The following is a 17042-nucleotide window of genomic DNA, read 5'->3' on the forward strand; positions in this document are numbered from 1 at the left end:
CATCAAGAAATTCGATTTTTTTCAGTTGAGTAACGCATTTCTGTTTTAATTCGCGGATGTAAATTATTGGACAATTCGTGAAATTTTTTTAATTCATCTAAACCATGTTCCCATATTCCCCAGATGTCATCAACACATCTCCAATATGAAAACGGGTGTAAATTGCTGTTTTGGAATAAATTTTCCTCCCATTGTTCGAGGTAGGTGCAAGCATAATTCATGCCTAGATGGGAACCAATAGCTGTTCCTTCTGTTTGTAAAAAGTGCTTTCCGTTAAAGCTAAAATTATTATTTTCAATGACAAAGTCCATCAAGGTTTTAAGTTTGTGCCGACTAGAAGAAAAGTAGACATGGGAAAACTTATAGCCGATTTGGTCGAAAGGTTTTAAGTTTGTGCCGACTAGAAGAAAATTAAAACAGCGAATTAAAACGCGAATTAAAACAGAAATGCGTTACTCAACTGAAAAAATCGAATTTCTTGATGTGTTTGTAAACATAGAAAACGGACAACTTAAAACAGATCTTTTTACAAAATCGACAGATAAACACCAGCACTTACATGTTTCGTCAAGCCATCCAAATTCTGTAAAAAATGCTATACCATATGGACTCGGTATTCGTGTCAAAAGAATTTGCTCAACAGAAGAAAATTACAAAATAAGAAGAGAAGAAATAAAAACGCACCTGAAAAAACGTGGATACAATAACTCGTCAACTGAAGTTCAATTAAAAAAAGTCGACATTTTAAACCGAGACTATCTATTACAGTACAAACCAAAGAAAGAAAACGACAGAGTACCCTTGGTGATTACTTTTTCCAAAGCGCTTCCAAATATACATTCAATTCTCAGAAAAAATCTTAAAATTCTCCATCAATCTAACAGGCTAAAGAAAATATTCCCCGATCCGCCTATCGTAGCATTTAAACGCGACAACAACATAAAAGATATCTTAGTACACAAGAAGCACAACTTACAATTTTATAAACAAACTAATGGCTGTGGACCATGCGGTAAAAATTGTGAATTATGCTCACACATAAATGAAACCAAGGTATTTTGTGACAACACCGGGAAAGAATATACCATTCAGGGACAAATAAACTGTAAAACCGTGGGCGTAGTATATGCAATTAACTGTACAAAATGCGAAAAACTTATATATGAAGGACAAACAGGTGATACACTTTATCAACGGATGCTATTGAACTTTTCAAAAATACGAACAAACAAAACAGACGATCCAGTAGCAAACCACTTCATTCAGCATAATCATTCGATGAAAAATTTAAAAGTTACCGCCATAGAAAGAGTATTTGGAACAGAAATTTACAGAAAAACTAAAGAAGCCTTTGGATAAAAAAATAAAAAACTTTAGATCCTGATGGACTCAACACAATGTATGAAAGATAGTGAAATTATTTATAAAAAAAAAAAAAAAAAAAAAGAAAAATACGCGACAAATAAACGTCATAGTAGTTATTATAACGTAATGTATCCAAGCGGTGTAATTGTTGTTTCAATGTTGTAATGTATTTCAATGAAGAAAGCCGTAATGGCCGAAACGTATGAAAAATTTATATATACTTTTTACTTTTTTGGTCTTTTGGAAAATGTTGTTTGTGCTGTATTAAGACCCCTCTAACAAGAAATTTGTTTTGCATGCACACGTATAAAAATTTCGGTTTTTATCCAACGCAATCATAGGTTTGAATGTTGTTTTCAATTTAGACGTGTTTATATATATATATGTTGTTTGTGCTGTATATATATATATATATATATATATATATATATATATAAGTCTGAAAATTACACCCAACAGTGTTAGAATTAGACTTTTATGCTGACAAATTTTTGTCCCTCAACGGGATTCGAACTCACACCTTTGATACACTACAGCACCAATCGCTTAGCCTCATGTCCAGCGCTCTAGACCACACGACCACATCCGCTATATAAAAATATAACTTCAATAGTCGTAGTGTTACCTTGTCACGTAAGGCGAATCTAGAGATAGACCTAAGACATGTGTTTTTTAAGCGTGTGAAGATGTTATATTATTATTTAATACACAATGTATTTGTTATTTGTCAGCAATCTAACTCAACAATTTTTATATACCGTATGGGATAATGAATCAATTCATTATACAGTCACTAGAAATAAGTATATCATACAAACAAGTCTAAGCAAGTGACAACCATACAATATATATGCCCACTGGATCTCAGTGTGTTTGAGACACAGGGTTAATACAAATATTTATATAAGTCTGAAAATTACACCCAACAGTGTTAGAATTAGACTTTTATGCTGACAAATTTTTGTCCCTCAACGGGATTCGAACTCACACCTTTGATACACTACAGCACCAATCGCTTAGCCTCATGTCCAGCGCTCTAGACCACATATATATAATTAGATATTTCGTGAAAAGAAAAAATAAAATCATATCTTTTCTAGGCCTGTAAGAGATTAGGAGGACAGCAAATGAAACAGGAGTGTGACCATTTGAAAATAAAGCCTTTCGATCGGAACAACCAAGAAATAATGATGGACATCAAACATTCTGGTGACGAAATCAGAGAGCTGAAAGAATCTTTTAAAAGTCTGAAGCAGTCCCATGATGAAATCAAGGGATCTTATGAATTGTTAAAGGAAGACCATGTAGATGTAACAACTAATATGAAAATAATGAAAGATACTGTACCATGGAATATAAGAGGTAAACAGTAAACATGATAACAAAGTATTATAAATTTGCCAAATGGACCTCGTAGCGCTTTATTTATCTACATTAATTCTATATGCAGCAGTAACGACAAAGTGTTATAAGCTTCGATGATAATAGAACTTTCTGGATTTTCTTCACAGAAAGATGGTTCATCTGCTATCTTAACTTATTTATAATATCATGAATAAAATACTGAACAAGAAACTGGATTGTCATGATAATATTTGTTAAAGGGTTTGTTAGTGACCTAATACGATATATATGGGGTCAGTAAATTACATATGGGTCGAGAGCAAAGCTCGAATTTCCATATGTAGTTTACTGACGCCGTATATATCGTATTAGGTCACTAGCACATCATGTAACGATGTTATCATACTGACTATCTTCGCATGTGGTTTTTAGACTAACGGCCTATCAAAGGAAATAAGTCCTCATGCAATACTTAGTATAAACACGACATAGAACCTACTTCCATTTGTCAATACAAAAATCAATTGCCAACAATAACAACTTCTAAGCTTTACATTTGTTTTATGAATTTATTTCAATCTTTCATTATTAATTTCTTCGTCTGTTGAAACCTTTCAATTTTCTTCTTGTTTAAAAGGGAAGTAACTACTTCCTAACCCCATATGATAATTAACCCTATATGTTAACTAACCCCAATTTCTTCAAGACACCCTATATCAAATATATGTAGTCATTTAACCAATCATATCCATAAAAATCTACAAGAGGTAAGTTAAACTGTAATCTAGTAATGCAAAAAATGACGATAACATGAATAAAAACTTACATTGTTATTCATGTATAAAGTAAAGATATATTTTCCTTTCATCAAAAGTTTCATTTCTGCTAATTTTCAACTTGTTTTGAAGAACCATTTTTGGCAGGGAAAGGATATATATGTTTTTAAGTGGAGTCGATTCATTGGTGGTCTAACACCTAAAGAGACATACAAGTTTATTAGTGGTCTTTTGTTTTGCTATATTTTTTATCCTCGGACATTGTGAAGTAAATAAGCATATCATATCATATCACAAAATATAAAGCTCGATTTGAATAGACTGTAATGTATGACTTTAATAGAAATTACTTGATATTCAATGTCTGACTACATAAACATCAACTTTAAATATGGAGATCAATTGCGGTTGGTTTGTTTGGCTCTATCCTACTGTGTTTAAGATTTTTTGTAACATTCAGCACGAGTTTAGAAGATAAAAAAAAAATCAATAGAAATTAAGTGTCAAGGGATCCCCTTTTTATCTTTAAAATATCAGTAGTGGGCAATTAATTTTACTAATAATACTGTTATAGTCATAAAACATTTATTTTTTACTATAAATTAATTATATCTAAAGTAGAAGACTTTTATTTCAATAAATGTTACAGTTTTTGATTTCTCAATTTCCTATTTAAATTCATAACTCGTTTGGCTTCTACGGTCAATTTTTTTTTAAATTTCTACAAAATATTTGCTTTATTTACCCGTTGCCTTAGGTTTCAGACATTTTAGACCTTAACTAACCGAAAATACACCACCTAAGCTCAATTGAATACTGTTTTCGCACCAAAAGTCATTCACTGGTCATACCTGACTTAAATAAAAGAAGATTTATCGAATATTTAAAAAAATTCAAAACTTGATGACAATGTGTCTGTTTTAGGTCAAATGGTATCTTTCGAAAAGTCACGTGATCTTAAGGGAAAATGGGAAAAATTCGAAATCCATGCGAGGAAAGTCTTGTACAAACATATTGTTGCACTAATAGTGCATAGTTTTGGTAATAGAGACAGACAAGTTAGTTTAAACAGATGAATACGTAATATATGCCTTTGAAATATCGATGTCAATTACATTCAAAAGAAACAATTGCAAAGTTTTTTCGTCCAAATCCAATTAATGAAAAAAGTGTTCACCTAAATCGTGTTCACGTGAGGGATAGCGCTTGATTTCATATGATGAAGACATAATCAATCAGTTTAATTGATGTATGTAGCTGGTAAGTCGGTTGCTGCTTGCAGGCCTTTCTTAATTTATAAAATTGAGAATGGAAATGGGGAATGTGTCAAAGAGACAACAACCCGACCATAGAGCAGACAACAGCCGAAGGCCGTATCGTTGTCATTTTTTCTGTTACCTTTTCTTACATCAGACTTGGAATTCTTTTAAGTTTAGTTTAACTACTGTGGATTCATTAATATTCGTTGGATACCAATTTTCGTGGATTTCGTGGGTACAGTGGAACCACGAATTTAAATGTTCAACGAATTACAAATTTTCTAAAGGAATGTATGCAGACTTTGCCAAAACCACGAATTTAAATATCCACGAATATGCAAGTTTTTCTCAATCCACGAAAATTGGTACCCACGAAAAAAAATGAATCCACAGTATGCATATTGCTATATGTTTATTTATTCTACAATGGGTAGAGTTTAGTGTGACGTACATTTCCCCTGAACTACTCCTCAATTTTGTTAAGGGGCCATCTGAATCACGCCTTTTGGTGCATCATTTTATCGCTGTGTGTTTAGTAGCATTGGGCTGTTTTATGCTGTTTGATCGGCTTTTTGTCTCCTTGACACATTCCCCGTTAAGTTCTAATAAGGGAAAATGCATTGAATAACCAATATCAACAAGAAGATGTGGCATGATTGCCAATGAGACAACTCTCCTAAAAATACCAAATGACCAAGAAATTATCAACTATAGGTCACCGTAAGGCCTTCTTCAATGAACAAAGCCCATACCGCATAGTCAGCTATAAAAGGCCCCGAAATGACAAATGGAAAACAATTCAAACGAGTCTACATGCAATACTTAGTATAAACATGCCAAAGAACCTACTTCCATTTGTCAAACGAGAAAACTAACGGCCTGATTTATGTACAAAAAATGAACGAAAAACAAATATGTTACACATCAACAAACGACAGCAACGGAATTGCAGGCTCCTGACTTGGGACAGACAGTACATACAGAATGTGGCGGGGTTAAAGGTCGATGCCACTGCTGGTGGAGTTTTAATTCCCCGAGGGTATCACAAGCCCAGTAGTCAGCACTTCTGTGCTGACATGAATTGTCATTGATATTCATAAATTAACTGTTTACAAATCTTTTGAATTTTTGAAATACTAAAGCTTTTCTACCTCAGGAATAGATTACCTTAGCTGTATTTGGCAAAATTTTTAGGAATTTAGGTCCTCAATGCTCTTCAACTTCGTACTTTATTTGGCCTTTTTAACTTTTTTGGATTCGAGCGTCACTGATGAGTCTTTTGTAGACGAAACGCGCGTCTGGCGTAAATACAAAATTTAATCCTGGTATCTATCATGAGTTTATTTACAACCACTGGGTCGATGCCACTGCTGGTGGAGTTTTAATTCCTCGAGGGTATCACAAGCCCAGTAGTCAGCACTTCTGTGCTGACATGAATTGTCATTGAAATAGTCAGATTTATAAATTAACTGTTTACAAATCTTTTGAATTTTTGAAATACTAAAGCTTTTCTACCTCAGAAATAGATTACTTTAGCTGTATTTGGCAAAACTTTTAGGAATTTTGGTCCTCAATGCTCTTCAACTTCGTACTTTATTTGGCCTTTTTAACTTTTTTGGATTCGAGCGTCACTGATGAGTCTTTTGCAGACGAAACGCACGTCTGGCGTAAATACAAAATTTAATCCTGGTATCTATGATGAGTTTATTTAAACATGTAAGCGGGATCCCAAAAGAGGGGCGAAAGATACCATGGGGACAGTAAAACTCATAGATCAAAAATAAACTGACAATGCCATGGTTGAAAAAGAAAAAGACAAACACACAAACAACAGCACAGAAGACACAACATAGGAAACTAGAGACTAAACAAGACGAACCCCACCAAACAATGGGGGTGATATCATGTGACCCGGAAGGGTGTTCAGATCCTGCTATACATGTAGCAACCCTCCCCTAACCTGAGACAGTGGTGTAACAGTACAACATAAGAACGAACTATAAAAATCAGTTGATAACGGCTTAATTCATCAGATGGATACAAATAGAAATACATCTAACAAAAATGTCTACTTGATGTGGCACGACGTGGTTTGAAGCCAATGAAACAAAGCGGAAAAAAGGGGGTTGCAATTAAGCAAAGCAATTATTTTGAAAATAAACTTTATTTCCCTTTTTCATTCTCAATTTTATTTAATGTTCTGTATCAGACTTTTGCATGTCATTTAAAAATAGGGAAATGTGATATGATTGCCAATGAGACAACTATCCACCCAATTTCAAAAGAAGTGGATAGTTCGTTTTCTTTTTGAAATTGAAAGTAAAGTTAAGTTACATTTGATATAGGAAATAATTCTTTCATTTTCGCACGCGATCTTCCTGCAGTTAGTTGGTTCAGCATATACTTACAACACTCTCCCTTGACACCATTTGCGAGTATAGTCCATCGGAAGGGGACGATAAATGGCTGACCCGTGTTAAGAGAGAGCCATATCTCTTGCACGTAAAAGACACGCTTGTAGATTTCGAAAAAGAGCAGGCTAATGACAAACAGGCAACACTCGCACCCACAAAGTGGAAAGGAATTAATATAAGTTGCAATAACTTGTTTCCCAATCCACTATAAATAAATATGTTTAAATTATACTTACAACACTGACATCCTAAGAAAATTAATGAAATTTCAGTAATAGAGTTTTCTACTCAAGACTCGAGAAAGAACAAAATAAGAAGACCAACGTCCAGTTTGTTTTCTTTTACAAGTAATAAGTTAAGGTGATATGTTTTGTCGGCAAATTCATGAATTTAGACAAATGTAGGAGGAATCCATGCCTTAGTATGACATTTTTTAAAAATTTACATATACATATTCCTTCATCTAAAATAAGGTGTTTTCACCTTTATCTCGAGTCAGCTCTTTCGAAGGCTTTTTTTACATCTTTTTATATTTTACTCAAACAAATTCAGGACATTTAAGGAGTTTTTGTCTTTTTTTCAAATAATCCTCTAAGACATGAAAACGAATTTTAAGCGGACATCACCAAAAAGATCCACCAATAATGATTATGCAATGACATCCCCATAAAATTTAAACTTTATATATTTGACACATCTTAAAACCTTTATATATATATATATATATATATATATATATATATATATATATATATATATATTAGTACGTCTGAACCAGTGACAACTCTACGACAGATTATATCCATCGGATCACCAGTGCTCGTGATACAACGCTGAAAAGACATTCTGTATATACAATTCGTGTAAATATCAGCCCAACAATGTTAGATCTGTAAATTTTTAGAGCATATTGTTTTGTTCTTCCCTAGCCTGGATTCGAACTCATGCTACTGAGATATCGTGACACAAAATCGCCCTTCACTTTGCCCGACGCGCTAGATCACTCGACCGCCTAGGCTCTACATCTAAATTTAAAACTACGTTCAAACCTATGATTGCGTTGGATAAAAACTGCAATTTTATACGTGTTCATGCAAAAAAATGTCTTGGTAGATGGGTCTAAACACAACACAAATTACATTTTATATACATGTATATCATAAAATACGTTTAAATAAGACATTTAAAACCTAAGGATGTATAGATTTATAGAAAGATATGGATTTATATGATCATCACGGATCTAAAATGTATAGCCAAATTCATCTGAGGTCAATGAGTTTGAATCTTAGTGTATACGTTGTTTACGGTGCTTTTTTTAATATAAGGTCATTTATCATGTATGTACCGCAAGGTTTGGTTGTATAACTGATGCTTCCGCGAGGACTAACAGTTCACAACAGCGGTTACCGTAAAGCAACAGTCAATTGCTTATTTATAAGATCAACTATTTTACTATGATACCAAAGTTTACAGAATGTAGGTTCCATGTATGTCAATATTTCTTTATTCATATTTCAGCAAGAATAAAAGACACACTAAAAGAATGGAAAACCAACGATGATGAAATGTTTATAAAGACACGAGCTGCCCAACATGTACTCAAATGCATTAAAGAAAACAGTACTGTGACGATAACAGCTAGTTCTGGTGTTGGAAAAACTTCTATTCTCCGACACGTAGCTTTACAAATGGCACAACTAGAGTATGATATTATTCCGGTGACAGATCCAGGTGACATTGTGAAGTTTAACAATCCAAATAAGAAAATATTGTTTGTTGTTGATGATTTATGTGGAAACTTTTCTGTCGACCAGAGTGATATCAGAAGTTGGGAACCATTAAAAGAAGATTTAAATAAAATTCTCCTAAATCAAGAAACAAAACTTATTGCAGCATGTAGGTTACAAGTATTCAAAGATGAAAAATTTCAATTTTTATCAGTTTTTCAATCATGTGTATGTAACTTGTTATCAAAAAAAATTCGTTTGTCAAAAACTGACAAACAAGCAATAGCAGAGCTATATTTGAAAGCAAAAGCTCCAGAGATTACTGACTATTATCATCTATATGATTGTTTCCCTCTTTTATGTAAACTGTATCACAATAATCCAAAACTTAATGTCAAAGATTTCTTTCAGAATCCATTTTCAGTTTATGAAGCAGAGATTGGCAAGCTTCTTAAGAAAGGGCATCACATAAAATACTGTGCCTTGGCTTTATGTGTTATGTTTAACAACAAGTTAAAAGATGAAATTTTGACAGACGAGGTGAACGAAGAAACCATGACTGTTATTGAAAACACATGTGAGGCATGTAGATTAGACAGGGGAACATCTAGACTTGTCATACAAGACGAACTTAACTCACTTAAAGATACATTTATAAAAAAAGAGCAGAACATGTACAAGATTATACATGATAAAATATTTGACTTTCTGGTGTATTTTTTTGGTAAAGAAATAACCTATTGCTTGATAAAAAATGCAGCGAGTGGACTGATCAAAGAAAGATTTTTATTATACAGAAATGATGATATGCAGCAGTTCATAACTGTTATATCTCCAAAGGATCATCTGATTTTCTTAGAGAGAATGATTGATGATTGGTCAAAGGGAAAAGTTCAAGATGTATTTAATAACATTAATATGAAGATGCCTGAATTTAGATATGAGTTTCTGTCATATCTGAATAAACTGGATATACCATATCAGAAAAAGCTAGCACACTTATGTAATAAACATGAACATGATGCTGGTGATGATAATGACAACGACGACGACGATGACGACGACGATGATAATAATGATGATGATGATGATGATGATGATGATGATGATGATGATGATGATGATGATGATGATGATGATGATGATGATGATGATTACAATGGCCATAATTATAGGTCAGATGAGTATGACGATGAAGAGGGTAATGGTGTGAAGGAGGACAATGATGAAGTAGAGGAGGAGGAGAACGAAGACGACGAGCAAGAGGACGAAGCGGAATACAATGATGTTGAGCAGGAAGAGATGGATGATGAGGATATGGATGAAGAGGAAGTGGAAGATGACAACGAGCAAGTCGAAGAGGAGGATAATGATAACGAGCAAAGCGAGGCGGACACGGACAGTGACAATACCGAGGTTGAGGACGTCGATGACGACGAAGACGAGGACAATCAGGAAGAAGAGGACGGTGACTATGATACTGCTTTAATGTATTCTTGCTCTATAGGAGATATTGATTTATTTCTGTGGTGTTGCAATTTTGGTGTCGATATTAACAAAGGTACTTCCGACGGTCAGTATCCTGTCACGAAGGCATGTATATATGGTCATACAGAAATAATCAGGGCGTTGTTAGACAGGGGAGTAGACTATAATAAATCTAGCAAATATGGTAACCCACCTGTAATGATAGCCTGCGTAAATGGTCATACAGAAATAGTAGAGATATTGTTAGACAGTGGTGTAAACTATAAAAAATGTGACTCACAGTCTCGATCACTTTTAACAGCAGCTTGTGAAAATGATCACACAGAAATAGTGATGATGTTGTTAAACAGAGGAGCAGACTGTAATAAATATGATAATTTAGACTCGTCACCTATATATGTAGCCTGTCTAAAAGGTCATACAAAAACCGTTAAGATATTGTTGGACAGAGGGGCAAACTATAATGAATGCGATTCGAGTGGACGTTCACTTGTAGATATGGCTTCTGAATATGGTCATAACGAAATACTGAACATGTTGTTAGACAGAGGTGCAGTCTTTACAACATTTGATAATAATGATGAAATAGAGACATGTGACATGAATCATAATGACGCAATAAGTATTTGGTTAAACAGGGGTCAAATCTGTTCTAAATGCCGTACTTATAAAAAGTCTCCTGTTATGGAAGTTTGTGAACTTGGTCATATAGAAATAGTAAAGACGTTTTTAGACAGAGGAGTAGACTGTAATCTCTGTGACAGATGGGGTCAGACACTTTTAATGGCTGCTTGTGAACATGGCCATACAGAAATAGTAAAGTTGTTGTTGGACGTAGGAGCAGACTGTAATAAATGTGACAGAAAGGGTCGATCACTTTTATTTATGGCTTGTAGACATGGTTATACAGAAATAGTAAAGATGTCGTTAAACAAAGGAGCAGAATATAATAATTGTGACAAAGAGAACAAATCACCTATAAGTATGGCTTGTGAAAATGGTCATACAGAAATTGTGAAGATGTTGTTGGACATAGGTGCAGATTATAGTAAATGTGACAATTCTGGAGAGTCACCTGTAATGATGGCTTGCCAACATGGCGATAAAGAAATAGTAAACGTGTTGTTAGACAGAGAAGAAAACATTAATGCATGTAGCTCTTATGGAAACTCACTTCTAATGAACGCATGTCAATTTGGTAATACAGAAATAGTAGAGATTTTGTTAGAAAGAGGGGCAGACTATAATAAATGTAACTCGCATTATCTGTCACCTTTGATGGCGGCTTGTGACAGTGGTTATACAGAAATAGTAGAGACATTGATAAAGAGAGGAGCAGACTATAATACATGTGATCGAAATGATCAGTCACCTGTCTATAAGGCTTGTAATCGTGGTGACGCAGACATTTTAAAAATATTGTTAAGCAGGGGAGCAGAATTTAACAAATGTGACAAAGATAACCAGTCACCTATACTAAGAGCTTGTGAATATGGTCATACAGCAGTAGTGAAGATGTTGTTAGACAAAGGAGCAGACTATAATAAATGTGACAATAATGATAAGTCACCTTTCATAATCGCTTGTGAGCATGGTCATACAGCAATAGTGGAGAAGTTTTTAGACAAAAGAGAAGACTATAATAAATGTGACAAACGGGGTGAATCACTTGTAATGAAGGCTTGTGATAATAGTAGAACAGAATTATTGAAGATATTGTTAGACCGAGGAGCAGACTGTAATAAATGTGACATTGATGATCAGTCTCCTCTTATGATTGCCTGTGAACAGTTTGATACAGAAATAATTGAGATGTTGTTAGACAGTGGTGCAGACTATAATAAATGTAACAAAAGTGGACAGTCACCGGTAATGATAGCTTATGAATATGGTTATGAGGAAATTATCAAGATGTTATTGAAAATAGACAAAGAATTTAATAAACGTGACAAAAGGGGTCGGTCACATTTAATGGTTGCTTGTGAATATGGTGACACAAAAATAATAAAGACGTTGTTAGACAGAGGAGCAGACTACAATACGTGTGACTCTACCGGTTGGTCACCTGTATTAATGGCTTGTGAACATGGTCATACTAAAATAGTTAAACTGTTGCATGACAGAGGAGCAAACTATAATATGTGTGACCATTGGGGTCGGTCATCTTTGATGATAGCTTGTGAAAATGGTCATAAAGCAATAGTGAAGATTTTGTTAGACAATGGAGCAGATTATAATAAATGTGACAAGTGGGGTCAGACACCTTTAATTATGGCTTGTGAAAATGGTCACACAAACATAATAAAAATACTGTTAGATAGAGGAGCGGACTTGAATCAAAGTGACATCAGAGGTCGATCATATATTATGATAGCAACTGAGCGTGGCCACACAGACTTAGTCAAGATGTTGTTAAACAGAGGGGTAGACTGTAATAAATTTAACAGGATAGGTCAATCACTTGCAATGATTGCTTGTAAACATGGCCATGCAGAAATATTAAGTATGTTCTTAGACAAAGGAGTAGATTATAATAAATCTGACTATTATACTCAGTCACCTTTGATAAAAGCCTGTGAACTTGGACATACAGAAATAGTAGAGATACTATTAGCCAGGGGAGCAGATTTGAATCAATGTGATTGTAATGGTCAGTCACCTACAATGAAGGCTTGCGAATACGGTCAAACAGAAATATTCAAGATGCTTTTAGAGAGAGGGGCAGACTACAACAAATGTGATTGTAATAGTACGTCACCTTTACTGAAGGCCTCTGAATATGGTCATACAGAAATAGTAAAAATGTTACTAGAGAAAGGAGTACGGTATAATAAATGTAATAGGAGGGGCCACTCACCTGTAATGAAGGCTTGTGTAAAGGGTCATACAAAAATAGTGAATTTGTTGTTAGACAAAGAAGTAGACCTTGATCAACAAGATGAAAACGCACAGACACTTGTCATGAATGCTTGTAAGCATGATCATACAGAAATACTGAAGATGTTGTTAGACAGAGGAGCAGACTATACTATTTGTGATAAGTATGACCAATCGCCTGGAATGATTGCTTGCGAACATGGTCATGCAGAAATATTGAAGATGTTGATAGAGAGAGGAGCAGACTGTAATAAATGTGACAAGATTGGTAGGTCACAAGTGATGAAAGCTTGTGAATATGGTCATACAGTGATAGTAAAGATGTTAATAGATCAAGGGGCAGACGTTAATATAATTGATTGTATAGGATGGTCACTTCTGATGATAGCGTCTGAAGATAATCATACAGAAATAGTTAAGATGTTGTTAGACATCGGAGCAGACTGTAATACATGTGACGAATATGACCAGACACCTGTATCAAAGGCATGCGTTCATGGTCATACAGAAATATTGGAGATGTTGATAGACAGAGGATCAGACTTCAAAAAATGTGATAGGCGGGGTCAGTCACCTGTTATGAAAGCTTGTGCAAATGGGCATACACAAGTAGTTAAAATGTTGTTAGACATAGGCATAGACATTAACATGCATGATGACAATGATCAGACACTTGTAATGGAAGCTTGTGAACATGGTCATACGGAAATAGTAATGATGTTGTTAGACAAAGGAGTAGACTGTAATAAATGTAATAGTTATGATCAGTCACCTATATTGATGGCTTGTGAATATGGTCATACAGAAATATTCAAGATGTTGATAGAGAGTGGAGCAGACTATAGTAAATGTGACAGTATAGGTCGGTCACCTATAATGATTTCTTGTGAACATGGTCATACTGAAATAGTAGAGATGTTGTTGGATCGAGGGGCAGACTGCAGTAGACATGATTGTATGGGTTGGACACCAGTCATGATGGCTTGTGAAGAGGGGCACGCAGAAATAGTGAGAATTTTGTTAGACATCGGTGAAGACTGTAATGAATGTAATGAAGATGACCAGACACTGTTAGCAAAAGCATGTGAAAAAGGTTTGACTGACATATTACAGTTGTTGTTAGACAGAGGAGCAGACTATGATCGATACGATAGCATTGGTCGGACACCTTTAATGATTTCTTGTGAATATGGTCATACTGAAATAGTAGAGTTGTTGTTAGACGAGGGAGCAGACTGCAGTATAAATGATTGTATGGGTTGGACACCAGTAATGATGGCTAAAGAAAAGGGTCACACAGAAATTGTGAGAATGTTGTTAGACAGCGAAGACGACTGTAATGAATCTGATGAGGATGAAAAGAATCAAAATTGTTTCTGCTGTTGCGGAATCAAAAGATGTTGTTTTTAAGATTTTCTTTACATGTTCAAATTTGGCTGATATATTTACGTATTGAATTCTTAACACAAAAATTTTGTATAAATATTGTACTGTGGTATATTGACAGTGTACAGATATATATATATGATATTTTACTGACATTTGATATATGTAACTTTCCTACTGTAATTTATTTTATTTATGTACTGAAATATGCTAAATGAACCTAACTTTTTTGCGAATACTTTATTTCATTTTGAATTAAGCTTTTCCTGACGACTTCGGGATTTTTCAAATTAACTTGATGTAGTTAAGAAAAAGATCAAAATTTGACATATTTTCGACGATTGACATATTTTCATCTTTCTTAGATATGCTTTATTATTCTGAGATGTATAAATTTGGGCTGGGATATGCCACTAGAATACTAAGATATGTTTTATGTCAAAGCCTTCCTGGGTATGATAACAGTGTATAATCATATACAAAATGCTGATTTCATTGTTGTAAGATTTAAATCTTTAAAAAGAATTATGCCACTGTTTCTGAGATTTTTTGCTGGCGTCAATTAAGGCCACAGTAACTTACTGATATTTAAATCCCGCAAATCGAAAAGTAAGTTTAGTGTAAACATACATGAGCGTAATGTTTTAATTGAGACATCTTAACGAATTACAATATAGCAGAGTATACATGTACTGCTGTCACAAAATTATAAGAAAATATTGTAGCAGGATATAACATATTTCTGTTATGAATGTTTATTACTATTTTGAGGGATACAAACACGTTTATATTGTAAAATGGTTGACATTTTTACTTGAAGAAACTGACTAAATGTGTCACTTCTGTAAGATATCTTTTATATACCGTTGGAGAAATAATGATATTAATGAAACTCATATGGCTTTTTACATTTGTTTCGTTTTGTAAGACATATATTACTATTCCTTAAGGATTTGATATCGATCTAAGTGAGTGGATCATTTACCAGATATTATTTGAGAATCTGGAAATTGGACATATATTCTTACAATGTTCATCTAGATAAGCTATTGATTTTGATAATTTAAAAAAAAGTTTGTTTTGACATTGAATACAAATGTCCATCTTTTCTTTTAATACTTATTATACTTTTTAAATTCTATGTTTTACACTGTAAGGCATATCTTTCATTATCATTCTGTTGGATGTATGTACAAACTAATTGTGAATAAATTGTTAATTATACTGTCAGAAATTACATTTGTTATCGTTCATGCACTGTCATAAAAAATCATAATGGTTTTTCATCGATGAGAACATACGAGTCATTATAAGGTGATATGCAGTGGAAACGATTATCTTTGAAGACAATATCAGGATTCTAGTGATAAAAATTCAAAAGAGTCTTAATAAGGTCTAAAATGATCAGAAGAAATCCTATGAGTCGTTTTAAGAAATCTACGTGCACATGGGCATACTTATAACATGTACAATGTCTAGTGATTAGAAAAGAACAGCCGCAGGGGAAATCACGAGGTCTTCATTTGAGAAATACATTCTATTGAGAGATATTATAAAGTTTCAATGACAAGAACAACAATAAGAGTTATTATAAGGTCGTACGTAGTGATAATAGTATAAGTGGTCGTCATATTATGGTTTCCAGCGATGAGTTCAAACATTTTAGTCATAATAAGGTATGTGGGAGTTGGAACCTTAATTTCTCTATAATTTCTGGATTTGTGCAATTCTTTTTTTTATTTCACGAAGTTTACCAAAAACAGAAAAGTCAGACACATCATTTAACAACACCCCTTAAACTGTTTGCTAAAACAAATCTTCTTTACAGGCTTTACTTTTTAATATTTTTGTACATAACTTCAAACAAATTTCATATTTTCCGGGTGGTTTCTAGAGTAAAAGAGGGGCAAAAGATACCAGAGGGACAATCAAATTCATAGATCGAAAATAAACTGACAATGCCATGGCTAAAAAAGAAAAAGACAAACAGACAAATAATAGTACACAAGACACAACATAGAAAACTAAAGACTAAGCAACACAAACCCCACCAAAAACTGGGTGGAATATCAGATACTCCTAAAGGGTAAACAGATCCTGCTCCAAATGTGACACCCGTCGTGTTGTATCAGTTTTTTTACCAATGAAAATCTTCAGTCTGTCCATTCACGAAAGAATTAAATAGAACGTTTTGAGTACGCACTTATATTTTGGTTATCGTTACATCGAAATATAAAAAAAAAATTGGTCACCATTTGTTACGTATTTTTTGTTGGTAATTTGATTAGTATAATTTACAGAGATGTAAGGGGAAATACGTACTTTAATTTGGAACTAAATTTACATGTGTATTGATTTTTTTTCGAAATTTAGTTTTGTTCTTCAATGTTAAGTATTTCAACC

General features: G+C 33.8%; 1 protein-coding gene across 1 annotated transcript in view; it reads left to right on the plus strand.

Moving 5' to 3' along the window:
• LOC127737206 (uncharacterized) overlaps positions 1-15330 on the plus strand; it is a 42693-nt gene extending 27363 nt beyond the window's left edge. Inside the window, exons 3-4 of the mRNA XM_052247739.1 lie at positions 2466-2727; positions 8680-15330. Of these exons, the coding sequence (XP_052103699.1) occupies positions 2466-2727; positions 8680-14663 (6246 nt within the window). The 3' untranslated portion in view covers positions 14664-15330. The remainder of the gene's footprint in view (positions 1-2465; positions 2728-8679) is intronic.
• Positions 15331-17042: the final 1712 nt, after the last annotated feature.

The sequence above is a fragment of the Mytilus californianus genome, unplaced genomic scaffold (genome assembly GCF_021869535.1).
Source record: "Mytilus californianus isolate M0D057914Y unplaced genomic scaffold, xbMytCali1.0.p SCAF_4, whole genome shotgun sequence".
Lineage (NCBI taxonomy): Eukaryota > Metazoa > Mollusca > Bivalvia > Mytilida > Mytilidae > Mytilus > Mytilus californianus.